The sequence below is a fragment of the Sapajus apella genome, unplaced genomic scaffold (assembly GCF_009761245.1).
Source record: "Sapajus apella isolate SASKATOON/1434 unplaced genomic scaffold, GSC_monkey_1.0 scaffold42, whole genome shotgun sequence".
NCBI classification, from domain to species: domain Eukaryota; kingdom Metazoa; phylum Chordata; class Mammalia; order Primates; family Cebidae; genus Sapajus; species Sapajus apella.
Window position 1 is genome coordinate 6781711 of NW_022436982.1, and position 16365 is coordinate 6798075.

The window sequence follows — 16365 nt, forward strand, 5'->3', positions numbered from 1 at the left end:
ACTAACAGGTGAGGAAGGAGCCCTAACAAGTAAGAATGCTTTTGCCTTTTTAAGCATATTTCCTTTATGTAAAATTGATACTGTCTTCATGGATCATTCACCAGGAGTCTGAGAATAAGCAAAGAAGAGGACTTTTCTCTTTCCAGACTCTGAAAGTCAAAGAGGTTTAGTTCTAAGGGACTGTAGGCATGTAGCATTCACTCCACTCTTGTTTTAGAAGTGTCTTCCTACTGATGTTAACATCACTGTTCTCCCAAGACAGAAGACTGAGCTATTTATATATTAAATAAATATTGGACTATTTATTGCCAGGTCAATTCTGGAAAAGCAGCTTGGGGATTCATTTATAACCACATGGGTTAAAACTAGAGTCTCACTAGTCATGGTATTGGCATGTCTGTGGCTGTAGGTGCTCTCACGCACACTGCTTCTGTGTATGTCTGCATCTTTGCACGCTTGTCAGCAAGGTCAGCAAATCTTCCTGAAAAGGCCCCAATGCTAAATGCTGGTCTCTGTCACGGTGGCTCAGGTCTGCTGTGGAAGTGCAGAAGCAGCCATAGGCGTTCATACATAAGTGGGTGTGGCTTGTTCCAATAAAACTTGTTTATGGACATAGAAATTTGAATTTCATAAAGTAATCATATGTCATAAAATTGTCTTTCTTTAACTATTTAAACATGTAAAAGCCACTCTTAGTTTATAGGCCATGCGAAAACAGGTGTGAACTAGATTTGGCCCATGAGCTGCCATTTTCTGGTCCCTGATCTAGAAGAAAATCAGGATTCTGAGGCCTGTTGATAAGATCCAAATGACATCCTGGTTTAAATTCTCGCTTTGCCAGGTATCAACCTTGTAACCCTGGGCAAGTCACTAACCTCTCCAAGTTTCAGTTCCTCTATGGGGGAAGCATACTGGCCACCCCACAAACCTGAGAGTCCATGACAGTCGGGCACAACGTAGTGTGAGCGGTTGAGGCTCTGAGGAGACCAATTTTCCCTCTGTGAGAGCTTGAGAACATGTTTCAATAGGTGGTAGTCAAACTTCTGGCAAGAGATCTCATTGTTTTAAAAGGAAAATTTTAGTTTGTTTTATGTTTATTTACTCTATCAAAATAACACTTCATTCCTACCAAAGGAGTGAGACTGCTTAGAAACCACAGACTTCCAGCCAGGTGCAGTGGCTCACGCCTATAATCTCAGCACTTTAGGAGGTCATGGAGGGTGGATCACCTGAGGCTGGGAGTTCAAGCCTGACCAACATGAAGAAACCCCATCTCCACTAAAAATACAAAATTAGCTGGGCGTGGTGGTGCAAGCCTATAATCCCAGCTACTCAGCAGGGTGAGGCAGGAGAATCGCTTGAATCCAGGAGGCGGAGGTTGCAGTGAGCCAAGATGGTGCCATTGCACTCCAGCCTGGGCAACAAGAGTGAAACTCCATCTCAAAAAAAAAAAAAAAAAAAGAAAGAAACTACAGACTTCCTAAATTACAGGCCCACTGAGGAAGCACATTCCCATATGATTTCATCGGACACACAATAGAGGTCATATTAAGCAATGACAAGCTCTGTCCTGTGGTGAATTCAGCTAGGCTGAACGGCTTCTATGGAATCCTTTGTTTTCCCAGGGGAGGTAAATTCTTCCTTTGGGGACCCATGCCCTGAAAGTTCAGAATACCCCCACCAAAAGGACAAACCGTTTGTTCAGAATTTCTTAAACGTCATTAAGAGGTTGACTCATTAAGTTTCTCTCAGAACAAATAAAACTCTGGTGCCTGCAACCTAACCTGGAGTTTCCGGAACTCTCTGCTCCACTGGCCAGTGCCTGCCCTCCCACCCCTGATGGAAGGGCCGCATGACAGAAGCAAATGGGAGAATTCCTTCCCCTGCCCTCCCACATCCAGCCTTTAAGGAGCTGCCCAACCCCACAGTGGAGCACTGGGCCATGCTGAAATCTCTTTGGTTCCTCAAAGCAGGTGGGTGCGCCCAGTCACCCTTTGCTCATCCCAGAACACGGGGCAGCAGAAGCATCTGCCAGAAACCAATCCAGCTGTGCTGACAAATGCTGGGTGTAAGAGGGAGGGAGCCAGACCCGCGCCAGCTGTGCAGACCTCCATGGGGGCTCTGGAGAAGCTGGGCAAGCAGAGGAAAAAAAAGGAGTGGGGAGCAGCAGCCGAATGTCAGAGATCTCAGTGTCACGTTGAGCAGAATCACAGGTTCCTTTGATCACAGGTAGCCTCACTCTGAGCAAAAGTTAGGTTGGATCCCCTGTCCCATCCGTGCACCAGCGAGGCGGGCCAGGGTGGGAAGGACATGGTAGCTGGATCCACAGAGCAAGGCAGGGTGCTAAAAAAGCACAGAGTTGCAGAATGAGGGGGTGGGCTGCGGGGCTCTGGGCAGGGGATCCGGAGAGATGCAGTGACCACAGACGGTTCTGATGAATGCTCCTGCTTTCACGAGGCACTGCGAGGCAGCCACCAGGCGTCCGCAACCCATCTCCTGTGGCTAAATGACAGAACTTCAAAAATGTGCAGCTCTGTCTTTGTAAGAAACAATGTAAATCAGGAGGCTGAATATGTTTACATAAAGTGACTTATTTTTAATGTTTGTAGGGTTTGGGGGAAAAAAAAGCAGTTTGATCCTTGTATCAGTATGAGTAAATATTCTCCGTGGGTGGCGGGTGTGTGTTTAGCCATACATATGTATGTGTGCACTTGGGAGCCTGCACGTATGTGTACGCATTCACACACACACACCCCTGCCAGCGTGGACACGCCCTCTGTGTCAGTAATGTGGGCTGTTGTTTAGGAACAGAATTAATCAAATAAATATTGTTCTGTGTGGTTTTGGGAAGTCTGGCCTGCCTTGTTTCTATTTTTATTGCGTTTGGCTTATTTGCCACCTACATTCCTAAAAGAGCAGAAAGAACATTTCTAATTCCTGTGTGCTGGTTGGATCCTGTGTATACTTAGAGTTGGAGAAATTTTTAAAAATATTTTTGTAGCCTGGCTGCCCTGGCTGCCCTGCCTGCCTTAGAAGAATTCAGACTTTGGGATGCTAGCAAAGGAAGACAGCAGCCCTGGCTGGGGGCCTCCTGGGAACTGTCCCGCCGGCCGAGTCCCTGCTCCCATGGCCCATGCTGGTGTGGTACCAACTCAGAGAGACTCAACTGAAACAGCACCTGCAGATATGAACGAAGATATTTTCAGCACAATGTCTTGGAATACAGTGGACTGGTTGGGAGGACAGGTTTTCACGTTTCAACCTTGGCCAGGGTAGTTACTAGTTATGTGACCACGGCCAAGGTATTTAACCTCCGTGACCTCTCTGTAAAATCAGGATGACACCACTCCCCCCATAAGACTGATGTCAGGACTGAATGAAACGGTGTCCAGCACGGAGCACAGTGACTGGCACACAGAAAAGGTGCAGGGAATGAGAGAAACCACTCCATTCGGAACACAAGACACTTGTGTTAGTTAACTGTGGCTTTCTTATCACTGCCCCATCTTGTTCACTCTCTCCCCTGTGATCTGGCACTGCTTCATTCATTCATTTGCGCATTTCTCAAGTTATTCATACCAATAAAGCCTAGTTCCAAAATAAATTTAAGGTGGCAGATGTCAGCCCCTACTGGAATTCTGGCTCCCAGATGCTATGAAACAGACACAACAACATTACAAAAAAAAATAGTTTTTAAAAATGTGTTTTGACCTCATGTGTGAACCTCGCCTAAGGAATCTGCCCTTGACTCCTGGTTCCTTCACCCTCCTCTGAAAAGAAGCTTCCAGGCAGGAAGCCCCACCAGCTTCACCACTGCCGAAAAGGCTTTGAGGGCAAGAATAAAGTGTCCTGAGCCTAGCAGGAAGGCGTGGCAGAGAGATTCTCCCCAAGGGCTCCCAGGGATCCCTGACCTGCAGCAGCCCCTCCATGGCCTCACAGAAACAGTTGGAGATGGTCCAGGAAAGCAGCCTGAGCAGCCCTGGACTCACCCTCACTCTGCACAGTGGATGCAACTGAGGGCTCCTTAGAAAGTCATGCCCCACGAGGCCCCACCTATGGGGTTACCTGCCTGTCCACTGGAGTCGGGGTGGGAGGGATCCTTCCCCAGGAGTTGCCAAGGCATTTGGAAAAAGGCCAGTGTTATTTCCTCTAATACATACAGCTATTTGGATTCTAGAAAGCGAAAAGAGAAACACCACGGGAAGTGGGGAGCCAGCCTCGTTTGGACAGCTGTGGTCCCAACAGCGACACAGTGCCCTCCCTGTGCCCGAAGCCAGGCAAGAGCTGGCCTGCTGCCATTCCCACCTTCCACAGCTCCCGCTTTCCCACATGGACTTGGCTGGAGAGTTGTTTGGGATGTTTTGTATTTGCTTGTTTGTTTTTGCTTCTTTTTTTCTCTTCACTCTTTTTCTGGGGATTTCCCTGCAGCAAGCAGCCTGATGTTTTTACTGGGTCTTCCTTGAAGCAAGACACTCCCTTCAAAGCAGAACTGCACCTGCACCCCCCACCGCCACCCGCCCCACACACCACCGTCTGAAGGAGTGCCGGCTCCCAGGGCAAATTCTTAGCAACCTGCCCTGGGGCCCCGCTGGGATCCTCTTTCTCTCTTTCCTCACACCCAGAGTTCTGTTCCCTTTCTGGGAATTGCTCTATCTCCCATCTACGTGGCTTGTAAGCTTCACCCACACCTAAGCAGGGCTGGGAAAGAGGAACTGGAGTGCTCTGGACAAAACAAGGAAATGAGGCTCTCCATGCAGAAGGAACAAGCATGCAAAGATGCAGACGTACACAGAAGCAACGTGCATGTGAGCATCTACAGCCACAGATGGGAACAAGTGTGCAAAGATGCAGGTATACACAGAAGCAATGTGCGTGCGAGCATCTACAACTGCAGACGGGACAAGCGTGCAAAGATGCAGGCATACACAGAAGCAACCTACGTGTGAGCATCTACAGCTGCAGATGGGGGCAAGTGTGCAAAGACGCAGGCATACACAGAAGCAACGTGCATGGGAGCATCTACAGCCACAGACGGGACAAGCGTGCAAAGATGCAGACATACACAGAAGCAGTGTGCATGTGAGCATCTACAGCCGCAGATGGAACAAGCATGCAAAGATGCAGGCATACATAGAAGCAACGTGCGTGTGAGCATCTACAGCCACAGATGGAACAAGTGTGCAAAGATGCAGGCATACACAGAAGCAACGTGCGTGCGAGCATCTACAGCCGCAGTTGGGGGCGGGAGGCAGATCTAGAAATCCTTGCAAGTCATGGGAAGTTGAGGACTTGATCTGGCAGGAAATGGAGATGCGGGGAAACAGTTTTATTCCTCCCTGGATCTTCAGCAGTACCTTTCCAGACAGTGCTGTGATGACACCAGCGGGGATTAGAGAGTGGTGCTTCTGGGCCTTGGTGCACGCTGGAATCATGGGGCTGTTATCTCTAGGACCACAAGCAGCATGGTGCCATGGGGAATTCTGAGCCTTTCAAACTGGACAATTCAGAGAGAACAGTGGTTTTGATTTCTTTTGAGTCAGAGTCTGGCTCTGTTGCCCAGGCTAGAGTGCAGTGGCACATTCTTGGCTTAGCACAACCTCGGGCTCCCGAGTTCGAGCAATTCTCCTGCTTCCCAAGTAGCTGGGACTACGGCATGCGCCATCACGCCCACCTAATTTTTGTGTATTAGTAGAGACAGGGTTTCATGTTAGCCAGGATGGTTTGGATCACCTGACCTCATGATCCTCCCACCTCAGCCTCCCAAAGTGTTGGGATTACAGGCATGAGCCACCGTGGCCAGCCTGGTTTTGATTTTGATCGTCAAATGCCTTAGCACAATACCACTGTCTCTTTTGGTTCTGTTGGGGTTCGGGGGAGCCCTTAGCTCCCCTAAGAGGACGTTTCTCCAAGGTTCTTGGTCTCCTGCTCTCTCAAGAATGAGGGAGGGGACCAGGTGTGCTCACAAAGTAAATACTGGACCCCAAACAGTTGCAGAGGAGTGATTTTATTTAGGTAGAGAAACAGAAAAAAGAAGAAGAGAGAGAACTTCCACGGGAGGGAGGGAGGGGGTCCAAACATGGAGTTTGAAGAGGTGTGGAAGAAGGGGACTTTTAACCTGGGAAGAACCCCCACCTTCTCTAAGTCCCCTGGCCAATGAAAGGAGTTCCTTAGAACTTCTGCTGCAGTGATTGACTTTTGACCCTTTCCCTCACCCGCGAAAATTAAAACAGAGACCGTTAAATCTCCCGGATGGAGAGAGATGGGAGTGGGGCATGGCGCTGGGAAGTTCTTGCCCTTAAAACTACGCCCCCTGGTGGACCCGGAAAGAGAACACATCCCTCAATTCCACAGCCCCTGAAAGCACACCTGCCCTTGCCTGGGATTCTTTGACAGCAGTATCACCATGCCTCCCATAGTGCCGCGATGCTAGAAGAAACCTCACTGAATCCTATCCCTGTCTGCAGTCCGAGATGATTTCACAGGGGCCCACACGATGTAGCTGAGAACCCCAGGATCCCTTGCCGATGCCAGCTCATTTTCTTTGGTTTCATCCTCATCACTCCTCCAGGAAGACTACCCAGTCCAGAGGGACTTGCTTTTGCTCTAAGTGGGTTAGATCTTGAGATAAGGAAATAGCAAAATATTGGTGTGACAGTAAGTGTGGAGAGACGGGCTGAGGGAAGTGAGTGTTGGCAGGAACTGAGGACCCTGATGGGAGGGTGGCGAAGACTTGGCATAGACCTCGCCAGCACAGCTGCTTGGAACAGAGGCAGGAAGGGCAGGGAAAAGCCATGAGAGAGGGAATTTGCAGGATGGTCAAGTCTCTCAATCCACACCCTCCGCAGAAGAAACAAATGAAATATGGCTACAATCTGGAGATTTTTAAGTCTCTAAGAAGTGGAATTTGTGAAATTAAAGGCATCAAGAAAGCCCTCTTTCTGACCTGGCCTCTACCCCCAGAGGGCCTTAACCTTGCTGTGGGGAATGAAACTCTTCCCATTTGGAGGGTTTTGGTGCTGCCCACCCCCAGCCCAGCCAGAAATGTGGCCCCTGCACTTGCGCAGCTGAAGCCACTTTCCCGGCTCTGTCCCTGTCTGCCTGGAGCCGAGGCTGATGCCAGGCCACAGGGCCAAGCTCCAGCTAGGGGCTGGCAGCTGGGACTGAGGCTGCACTGCCGATGAATGGGCCGGGAGGCACTTTGTGAAACGAGCGGCACCCTTTGACAGCCTCTTCCCGTGGACTCTCCGTGTTGCTCACTTGCCTTTTCAGCAATGTCACGTTTGATTTTACCTTTAAAAGGTATTGATGAAGCTGCATTATTGTTGAGTCTCTCCTACATTCTGTTCCATTTCCATTACTTCAGGGTGTGTGTGTGTGTGTGTGTGTGTGTGTGTGTATCCATGTGCCCGGGTGTGCCGGATTAGAGGAGAGCCCTATTTCCTTTAGATACATGAACTCCTCCCTCTAGTAGCCACCATTAAACATCCAGTGACTTAAAATAGGCAGTGAAAAGTACACAGTGTCGTGTCAGACGTGGCCCTGAGAGAGGCGCACTTCTCACTACCCTGCTTAAGCCCTCAGCTGTTTAGTGCTGGCTGTCCTGGGGCAGGAGTTTCTGGCATCGAGTGGTCTCCGCTCCTTCCACGCACAGAGCCTTCTGTCTCCTCGCGCCCCCTTTCTCCCTTGATTATTTTTTGTTTTGAGTATTTCTTCCTCCCCCTTTCTCCCTCTTGTGTCTCAGAATCAGCAGGAAGCTGGTGATTAAAAGAAGACACGGGTTTGGAAACGCTGCTATGGCCGCTCTTCTACCCCTTATATATTTTACGACAGAAACAAGAAGCCTCACTCCTTGTCTTTTAATCCTCTCTCAAGCAGAGTAATGAAAACAGTGTTTGCTTGTTTTTGCTTTTGAGTCCACTAATTCTTGATTCTTACACTGACTAGCTGTGTGAACTTGGGCAAGTTAGTTGAAATCTCGGAGCCTCTTTTTCCTTATCTGTAAATTAGAAAAAGTAATGCCTACTTCACAGAGCTGTGAGAAAGTGCACAAAGTCTAAGTGCTTTCACCATCGTAGGTATGCAATCTGTGTTTCCTTCCACCTCTCATTTTACTTGGGTCCGCAGACCTAATAAGTGTTCCTCTTCCTTGGATTTCAGTTTAATTAAATATTTTTTAAGCACCTAGTATGTGCCAGGTCTTGAGCACCAGGGTCCACACAAATGCAAGGTAGGGTTCCTCTCTTCGAGAGCAGCCTGGTGCTGAAACCAGGAATGTGATAAACAGTCACAGAACAGCGTGAAAGCTGCCATTGGCACTGAGGGAATCTGGAAGAGGAGCACCTAGGATTTTTTGGGGACAGGGTGGGAGGATAGAAGGTGTCCCTAAGGAGCTGAGCACTAGTCAAGAGCATTACAGGGTGTTGGCCACGGAAGAAGGGTATTCTGGGAAGAGAGGAGCATGTGTATGGAAATTGCTGTGCCTTCCATGGAAGAGAAGGAGCATCAGGCACTGATGGGGGATGAGGTTGAGTGCCTGAAAAGAGTCCAGATTAGGAAGAACATTGTTACAGTAGAGACGTGGTTTGAAAATTATCAAAAGCCATTAAAGGAGTTTAGGAGCACCATAAGAGGATTTTACCTGCAGCACGCCAAGCCTGCTCTAAGAAATCCTGGTATTTCTTGTGTGTTTTCTTGTTTTGTTCTGTTTTGAGTTGGAGTCTTGCTTTGTTGCCCAGGCTGGAGCACAATGGTGCAGTCTTGGCTCACTGCAACCTCTGCCTCCTGGGTTCAAGGGATTCTCCTGCCTCAGCCTCCCGAGTAGCTGGGATTACAGGTGCCCACCTCCACGCCTGGCTAACTTTTATATTTTTTTTAGTAGAGGCGGAGTTTCACCTGTTGGCCAGGCTGGTCTCGAGCTCCTGACCTCGTGATCTGCCTGCCTCAGCCTCTCAAAGAGCTAGGATTACAGGTGTGAGCCAGCAGAAATTACCACCCGGCAGAAATCCTTGTTTACAGAAACTGCCCCTTTGGAATCGAAGTCAGAGAGCCCACAGGCCAGCAGTCCTGGTTCTGCCACTAATTAGTTTTGTCACATTAGGGAAGTCACTTCCTCTCTGATAGTCTGAGTTGCCACATCTCTGAAATTAAACTGTTGGAGTAGGTGACACCCATGTTTCCTCCCAGCTGTAACAGCAGCCTGTGACTCTGTGACGATATCACTGCGTTTTGGAGCCTGTTTCATAATTCCTAGAGTTAATTTATTTAAATTGCTATGCAAGCATGACGACTGACACCTGGTAAACATCAAGTGTTCTTTCTATGTTCCGCATGAAAACTAGATTACTGAAATGTGTGATGACGCAGTGCAGTAAACTGAGAGTGTTGACTTCGTCATAGTCTTCGCTAAGCCGGAGAGTATTTGTGTGACTTGGAATAAGTCATTTTACTTCCCTGGATCACTATTCCCTACCCTCCACTAACTGCCAGTTATAAAAATGGGTACACTGAGAGGCTGGAGTAAGATTTGACTCTTAGAGTTCACAGAAGTTTGTTCAATGGCTATCAAAAACTTCTTGCAATTGCTAACAAGTACATAAAGAAGATTTAAACTTAAAAAGTGTTTGGATCAGAACAAAAAAAAATTGCGTAACTTATGTAAAAGACAGGCTGATTCCATCCACCCCCACCATCCCCACAAAAACTAGGCAAATGTCATTTTAACTTCATTTCTAAAACGAAATATGATTTCAGTTTGGAGTCTCTGCCTACTTTCCTTTTTGTTGTTTTTTAAATAACTGGATCTTGTTTTCTTAGGGAAAAATTCATGCATATCAGAAATATCTAAAAACTCAGACTATGCAATGGACAAAAATATTAGAAATAGAAAACATACATAATTTTATTCACTTGAAGATAAATTTATCATGTTGGACCCATATTTTGTTTATATTTTTCCCAAAATAACTGGATCAAACCATATATCCTGTTATGCAATGAACAAAATATCCATCATACATTAACATACAACAAAATGTGAAGGTTCTTCTCAGATTTAGGCAAAAATGAAATGATGAGTTCCAATGTGATGTCATGCCAGTGTGTGCAAGAAAGGAGCTGAAAATTGTATCTTAAAGGATGTCAAAATTTGCCAGGCAGAGAAGGGCAGAAAACATTTACCAGATATAAGAAAGAAACCACTAGAAACTGGCCAGTTGGAGACCTGGAGAAGTCTAGTTGGCCTGGCTGGTGTGGTGAGTGGGAGGGAATTCAGCAGGAGGTGAGCAGGGGGTGGCGGGACCCCTTTCTTTGCCAGGCTTCAGAGGATGGAATTTGTTTTGCTGACAGTGGAGAATCAGGGACTTCATAGAATCAACTACTGCTTTATTTTAAAACAAATGAAACTGACCACAACCAAGATTCTACTCTACTCCTCTGCTAAGAACACATTTTGAAAAATTCGGGTGTTTTAAAAAATCTTCATAGACGAGCCAAGCACAGTCTCCAGGAACTTTCTCAGAAGATTCTCATCACCTCTGTGGAAGCCTTTTAATGCACGTTTTGGAGTTCTTTAGTGACCTGCCTTAATTCATAGGGCATTCAGTAATTCCAGCAATGGCAAATTCATCGTAAAGAGCACCCCGGGTAGAAGTTGTTTTGGCCACACTCTCGGAGAGGAAGGAATGTGTTTGGCTCTGCTGGATGCCTGCGGCAGGGCTCTGATGAAGAAAGCGATGGAACCTAGCCTTGGCCATTTGTTTATTTAAACGAGCTGTGTTTTAAACAGCTCATTGGCTCCACCCAGTGGACAAGTGCTAGAAAACTGCTGTCGGAGCCTGTTGCGGCGCTTGGAAAGATGGATCCAACTCAAATGTCTTTCCTGCTGTTTCTGATTTGCTATTTCAACCATTCATTCCCTTTACGAATTTAAGTGGCATCCCAGGAAACCGTTTTTATCCTGCATCTCAGTGTCCTTGAATAAGTCCCTGTCCTCTCTGAAACTTATTCTGCTGCTTAAAAAAAAAAAAAAAAACTCTTCCATAGTTCTAGTGTGCATAGTCTCTCAGAGGTGTAATTGTTCCAGTATTTGCCCATTATATCTGTCATTCAAACTGGCATCAGCCTGGATAAAGAAAAAATATCTGTGGCATTTTGAAAATGTATGAATGACTGCAAACACCTATAATTATATGTGTCAATATATGTCAGTATTATCCAATCGTGTATTCGTAAGAATATCTTTGAGACGTTAACCTACAATTGCATGGTGTAGTAGAAAGAGCAAGGCTTTGCAGTGAGATAGACCTGAGTTTAAACTCTAGGCCTGCAACCTTCTATATGACCTGGTAAGTACTCTCCTTCCCTGAGCGTTTTTCCTCATCAATACAGTAAGATGGCAAATCTTATTTCACAAAGTATAATATCTGAAGAGCACTAGACACCGAGACGGGCCAACAGCAGGCTTCTGTTTAACAAAAACAGCTGTTCCTGTTGAACAGTCTGCACCTTATCCATTTACCTTGAGCAAATAGCTTCTGCTCTGAAACTGGGATTCTTCCTCTGTCCAGTGGAGTTCATAGTTCCTTGTCTTCGAGTTATACAAATCCAATGGTATAACCACTCCAAAGCACCTGGCACCTTATAGGTACTTAACAGTTGCTAGCTTCTTTCTTTCCAAAAGTACTGACCTGTTGCAGATAAGTAAGTTATACAGCTAAATTTGTGTTTATCCCATGAACACACTTTCTCCCCCCTTCACTTTCTGTCCCTCTCTTCTCTCTCAGACACACACATGCATGCACGTGTTGCATTCCCATCTTATTTCCCCCATCTCTTTCATCAAAAGTTAGGCCAAAAGCCAGGTGCAGTGGTTCATGCCTGTAATCCCAGCACTTTGGGAGGCCAAGGTGGGTGGATTGCTTGAGCTCAGGAGTCTGAGACCAACCAGGGCAACGTGGTGAAACCCCATCTATGCAACAAACTTCAAAAGTAGCCAGGCATGGTGGTGTGCATCTATAGTCCCCAAACTACTCAGGAGGCTGAGGTGGGTGGATAGCTTGAACCTGAGTGGTTGAGGCTGCAGTGAGCTGTTGCCACTGCACTCAAGCCTGGGCCAGAGCAAGACCCTGTCAAAAAAATTAAAAATTAAAAAAAAAATTTATATACACGTATATATGTAACTGCCTGTATTTAATAATTATAGAGATGCAAAAGTGCCTAGATTCTGCCCTGTCTGTTATTTCTTTAGCCAGCACATTTATGTGGTTTTCGAATACAAAGCTTCTCCGAACACCTGGGCACCCCCATGCTCAGGCTCCTTTTTCCCAATGTTTCCTATTATATAAGGTGTGGCAGTCCAGGGCAGTGCGCAAGAGATGTGGCAGCTGCAGCCGGCTTTGCGGCAGGTGGAACTTGGAAGGAGATCATTCATCTAATTAAAATGACATTCAACTTGTCTTCCCAAGATGCTAAATGGCACAGGGCTCATTACTAGCCTGCTCCTCAGACCATCCTTGGAGATGAAAGAGGCGCCACTACCCTGGCACAGTGCCAGCGGCAAGGGACACAAAGATGAAAGCACATGGGGTGATTCAATGAGTGCTTCTTTTTCCTGGCATTTAGTAGCTCTCAGTCTAGCAGGGCCAACAGATATGCCCAGAGCCCCAACACACACACACGGACACACACACACACATAGACACACACACACACACACACGTACAAATCCATACACTGCATAGAAGAATCAATGTGTGCACAGGAGGAGAGAGTGGCTACCTCCACAGCAAGTGGTGCGGGAGTGTGGAAAGGTCTCCCGACAGGTAGAAGTCACCTTACCTGAGTTGGAGAAATGAATGGCAATTTGATAAGTGAAGAGGGGCGGGCGCAGGATGTGGTAGGAGCATGGGACTCAACCTGTGCAGAGCCCCAGGGAAAGAGAAAGGATGGCTCATTCGGGATCCATAAATACCTGCAAGAGCCAGGCAGGTGATGCAGGTGATGCTTGTCGACACTTGGGTGTATCATTCATTTCTATTTTTAAAAATGTCCTCCTTCCAGCTTTTCTTGACTTATACCCACTTAAGTTATCCATTATTTCTTCATCTTTGATTGAAACTTAGCTCAAGAGAAATCTTTCCCTACTCGAAGAAAACTAGCAGTCCAAATCCATTTACTGAATCAGTTTGTAAGTGACACATGGCTCCTCTGGGGGAGTCAGGTGGAAGTGGCAGGGACTGGGACAAACTGGAGAGCAAGTGCTCCTGCTGAAGAGGGCAGCCATTCTTCAACTCCAGCTGTTCAGAAGCTCCCAATCTTGCAATTTCTAAGAAAAAGCAAGCAACGTGGATTTTGATAAGAGAGTCAAATTTTTACACAGTGCCTTAATGAAAAGAAAAAAAAAAAAAAAAGTCTGCAGACCAAACGGAACACATCCTCATGCTAAGCCTTAGTCATGGACTGTGCTTGAGACCTCTCATTTACAGGCTCCAGAGATTCCAAGAGCATTTTCAGGATCCTTCATCAAATCGTTGCTCTGCTTATAGTTTCTCCTAACCATCCTTTCCCCTTGCTTTCCAGAAAGAGATGACGAGCAGGATGTGTCACTGATGTTCCACCTCACCCTCTGGAAGAAAGGAAAGCGGTTTCCTCCTGGAGCCCTGCATGGGCAGGAAGTGGACCACCCTGGCTGAAATGACACACCTACTTCCAGGAGCTGCAGAAGTGGAGGCAAGCGGTGACTCCTGAGAGACGTTCCCCACTCACTTTGTGTGCCGTTAACCTTCTGAGTGCTGCTAGCCCAGACCCGTGGACCAGGCAGACCCAACATGGAAGAAGGACCAGCCCTTTGACCCTTCTGGCTGGAAGATATCCGAGAGGAAGCCTCTGCACTTCCACACATGGCATCGTTCTGCCTATGACCTGCCGCCTAAGCTTTACTGGAATTCAGGTTTTGAGACTGGGATGCTTGTTTGTATTTTTCCACTTATCTGTCTTGTCAGCTGGCCAACTTCTCTGTGATTGGTTTTCTAAGTGCCGGGTGAATTTTGGACCTCTGGATGTGCAGTGAGTTTTTATGCAATAAGCCTTCCTTGCAGGTCTCTGAGAGCTCCTGCTCTGATGCTGTGATTTAACACTGTGCAGGACCGTGGAGCTCAGAGAGACCTGAACCCCCACCCCCCACACCCGCCTACTTTCCCTGCCATAGCTTCCATAGCATTTCCCTAATAAGTAGTTTTATCAGGGACACGCCATGGGGTGGCTCGTCTCTGCCCCAAACAGGGTCTTCACATTCTAACTCCAGGGAAGAGACTGGTTACTAGCATAAAGCTGACAAGTTACCAGGTCACCTGATCAGAATGTATTTTTTATAACCACCATCATTCCTTGCCTCTTCAGTTGAAGAGATTCTTTCCTGTTTCCCAGAAGAGGGAAATAAAAGTCCTAAATGACTGAGAATGATCAGCAGGAGCTTTGGTCCCAATTACTACAGCGTTTGTTCTTTATTAAAGGGCAGGGAGCCGCAGCTGTCTCTACGTAACACTAACATTTCAGTGAAAAAACAAAAGTACAATTGGTTATTTGGTACATGTAGATTTAACACCCAGACGGCTGACTGGTAACCTTCCCCACTGGCCTTCTGAGCATTTAAACCCAGCCCACGTTCTCTCCCCACTCCACACCCTCCCCTCCTCTGCCATGTTATGTTACAGCACAAAATTAATTTCCGCCCCTGTGATTGTGCCACGGTTGTCAAGGTGACAGTGGAGCCGGAGCTAACTTCCTTCTTTCATCCTTTCCAATTTTTCTGTTCCAGAAGACAGTCAGAATAATGCATTCTGTACTACGTCCTGCCTTTGGAAACCTAAATGAGTTTTCGTTGATGAAATGTTGCCTTCTCTGATTCATTCAAAAAACTGTGGTGGTTCTGACTACCTGTGATGAGGGGGTCATAATGCTTCCAGTGATCCTTTGAATTTAGCAAAATGTTTGCTGGTGGAGGGAAGTAGATAAGAATGTATTAGTGTATGTTAATGTAATAACGATTAAACAATAACTAAACAACTCTGATTTTGTTTTATTATACATGTGTTAAAGCCTTCTGTGGCTGCCGCAAAAGCCTAGAATCATGAAATCTTTGTCCAGGCTGAGAAAGGCTGCCTCTGTGGGTACAGTGGCATTCGCTGTTGCCCTAACCAAGCCGGCTGAACCTTGCTTTGTGTCTCGTAAAGGTCATCTCATGGAATCCAATTGCTGCAACCTCACCATGTTGCTGTGCCCTGGTCAACAATAAACATACTTTTCTCCCCCTTCCTAAGTAATTTGGAGAGGACAAGATAGGCCACGTTTTTTCCCCACATCACCTTTGGCTGAAAGAATATCTGACCATCATAGAGATCCAGGAACAGCAACAAGAGCCCCTAATTCCCGGCCTGTACAATATGCAGTTACCAGATGGGAATGCAGAGCAGTGGGACAGAGAGGTGGCTCTGGAACCCAGGACCCGGAGGGACGCTGCAGCAGTGCACCACGGAACGCCACGGGATTTTTGCATTAAAAAAGTTGAATATGTTCCTGCATTTCAGCAAGGTATAATCAAGCAGGAAGCTGGAATCTGGAGACCTCTGTGATTCATTCTTTTTAAGGTTATTTTCTATTAATTGTGCAAATGAAATTTCCACTCAATTTAAAAATCCAAATGTCTTTAAGCTTCTTGGAACAGTTTTATCCTGCTTATATTGTTAATTGCACTAATCAACTCTTCTAGGGTAAATTCTGGCAAACTACTCTTTTTTTTTTTTTTTTTTTTTTTTTAATTACAGAATGTTCCCATTCCCACAGAACTTTGGCAAATTCTGAAGACAATCTCTGCAGTCAATTTTTATCGCCTTGGCTTGGCTGCATCTAACTGTTCATCTCTGTTATAAATGGAGCTTCAGCCCTCTGAGCCAGAGACTGACAACTCCCCTTCTTCTTCCTAACCTGGCCTCCTCTCCTTTTTCTACATTTTTTTTTTTTTTGAGATGGAATCTTGCTATGTGACCAGGCTGGAGTGCAGTGGCATGATCTTGGCACACTGCAACCTCCACCTCCCAGGTTCAAGGGATTCCCTGCCTCAGCCATCCGAGTAGCTGGGAGTACAGGCACTTGCCACCATGCCGGGTAGTCTTCTGTATTTTAGTAGAGATGGGGTTTCACCATGATGGCGAGAATGGTCTCGATCTCCTGACCTCGTGATCCACCTGCCTTGGCCTCCCAAAGTACAGGCGTGAGCCACTTGCCTGGTCTCTACTTTTGTTTTAATTTTGGAAAATTTTAAAGTAAAAGTTTCAAAGTTGCAAGATGATAGTGAGTACCTTATGTCCTTCA

General features: G+C 46.6%; 1 protein-coding gene across 2 annotated transcripts in view; it reads left to right on the top strand.

Moving 5' to 3' along the window:
- MOB3B (MOB kinase activator 3B) overlaps nt 1–15066 on the top strand; it is a 206350-nt gene extending 191284 nt beyond the window's left edge. For both annotated transcript variants that reach the window (XM_032300004.1, XM_032300005.1), the window contains exon 4: nt 13576–15066. In XM_032300004.1, coding sequence (XP_032155895.1) covers nt 13576–13605 — 30 coding nt within the window. In that variant the 3' untranslated portion in view covers nt 13606–15066. The remainder of the gene's footprint in view (nt 1–13575) is intronic.
- The last annotated feature ends 1299 nt before the right edge of the window (nt 15067–16365 follow it).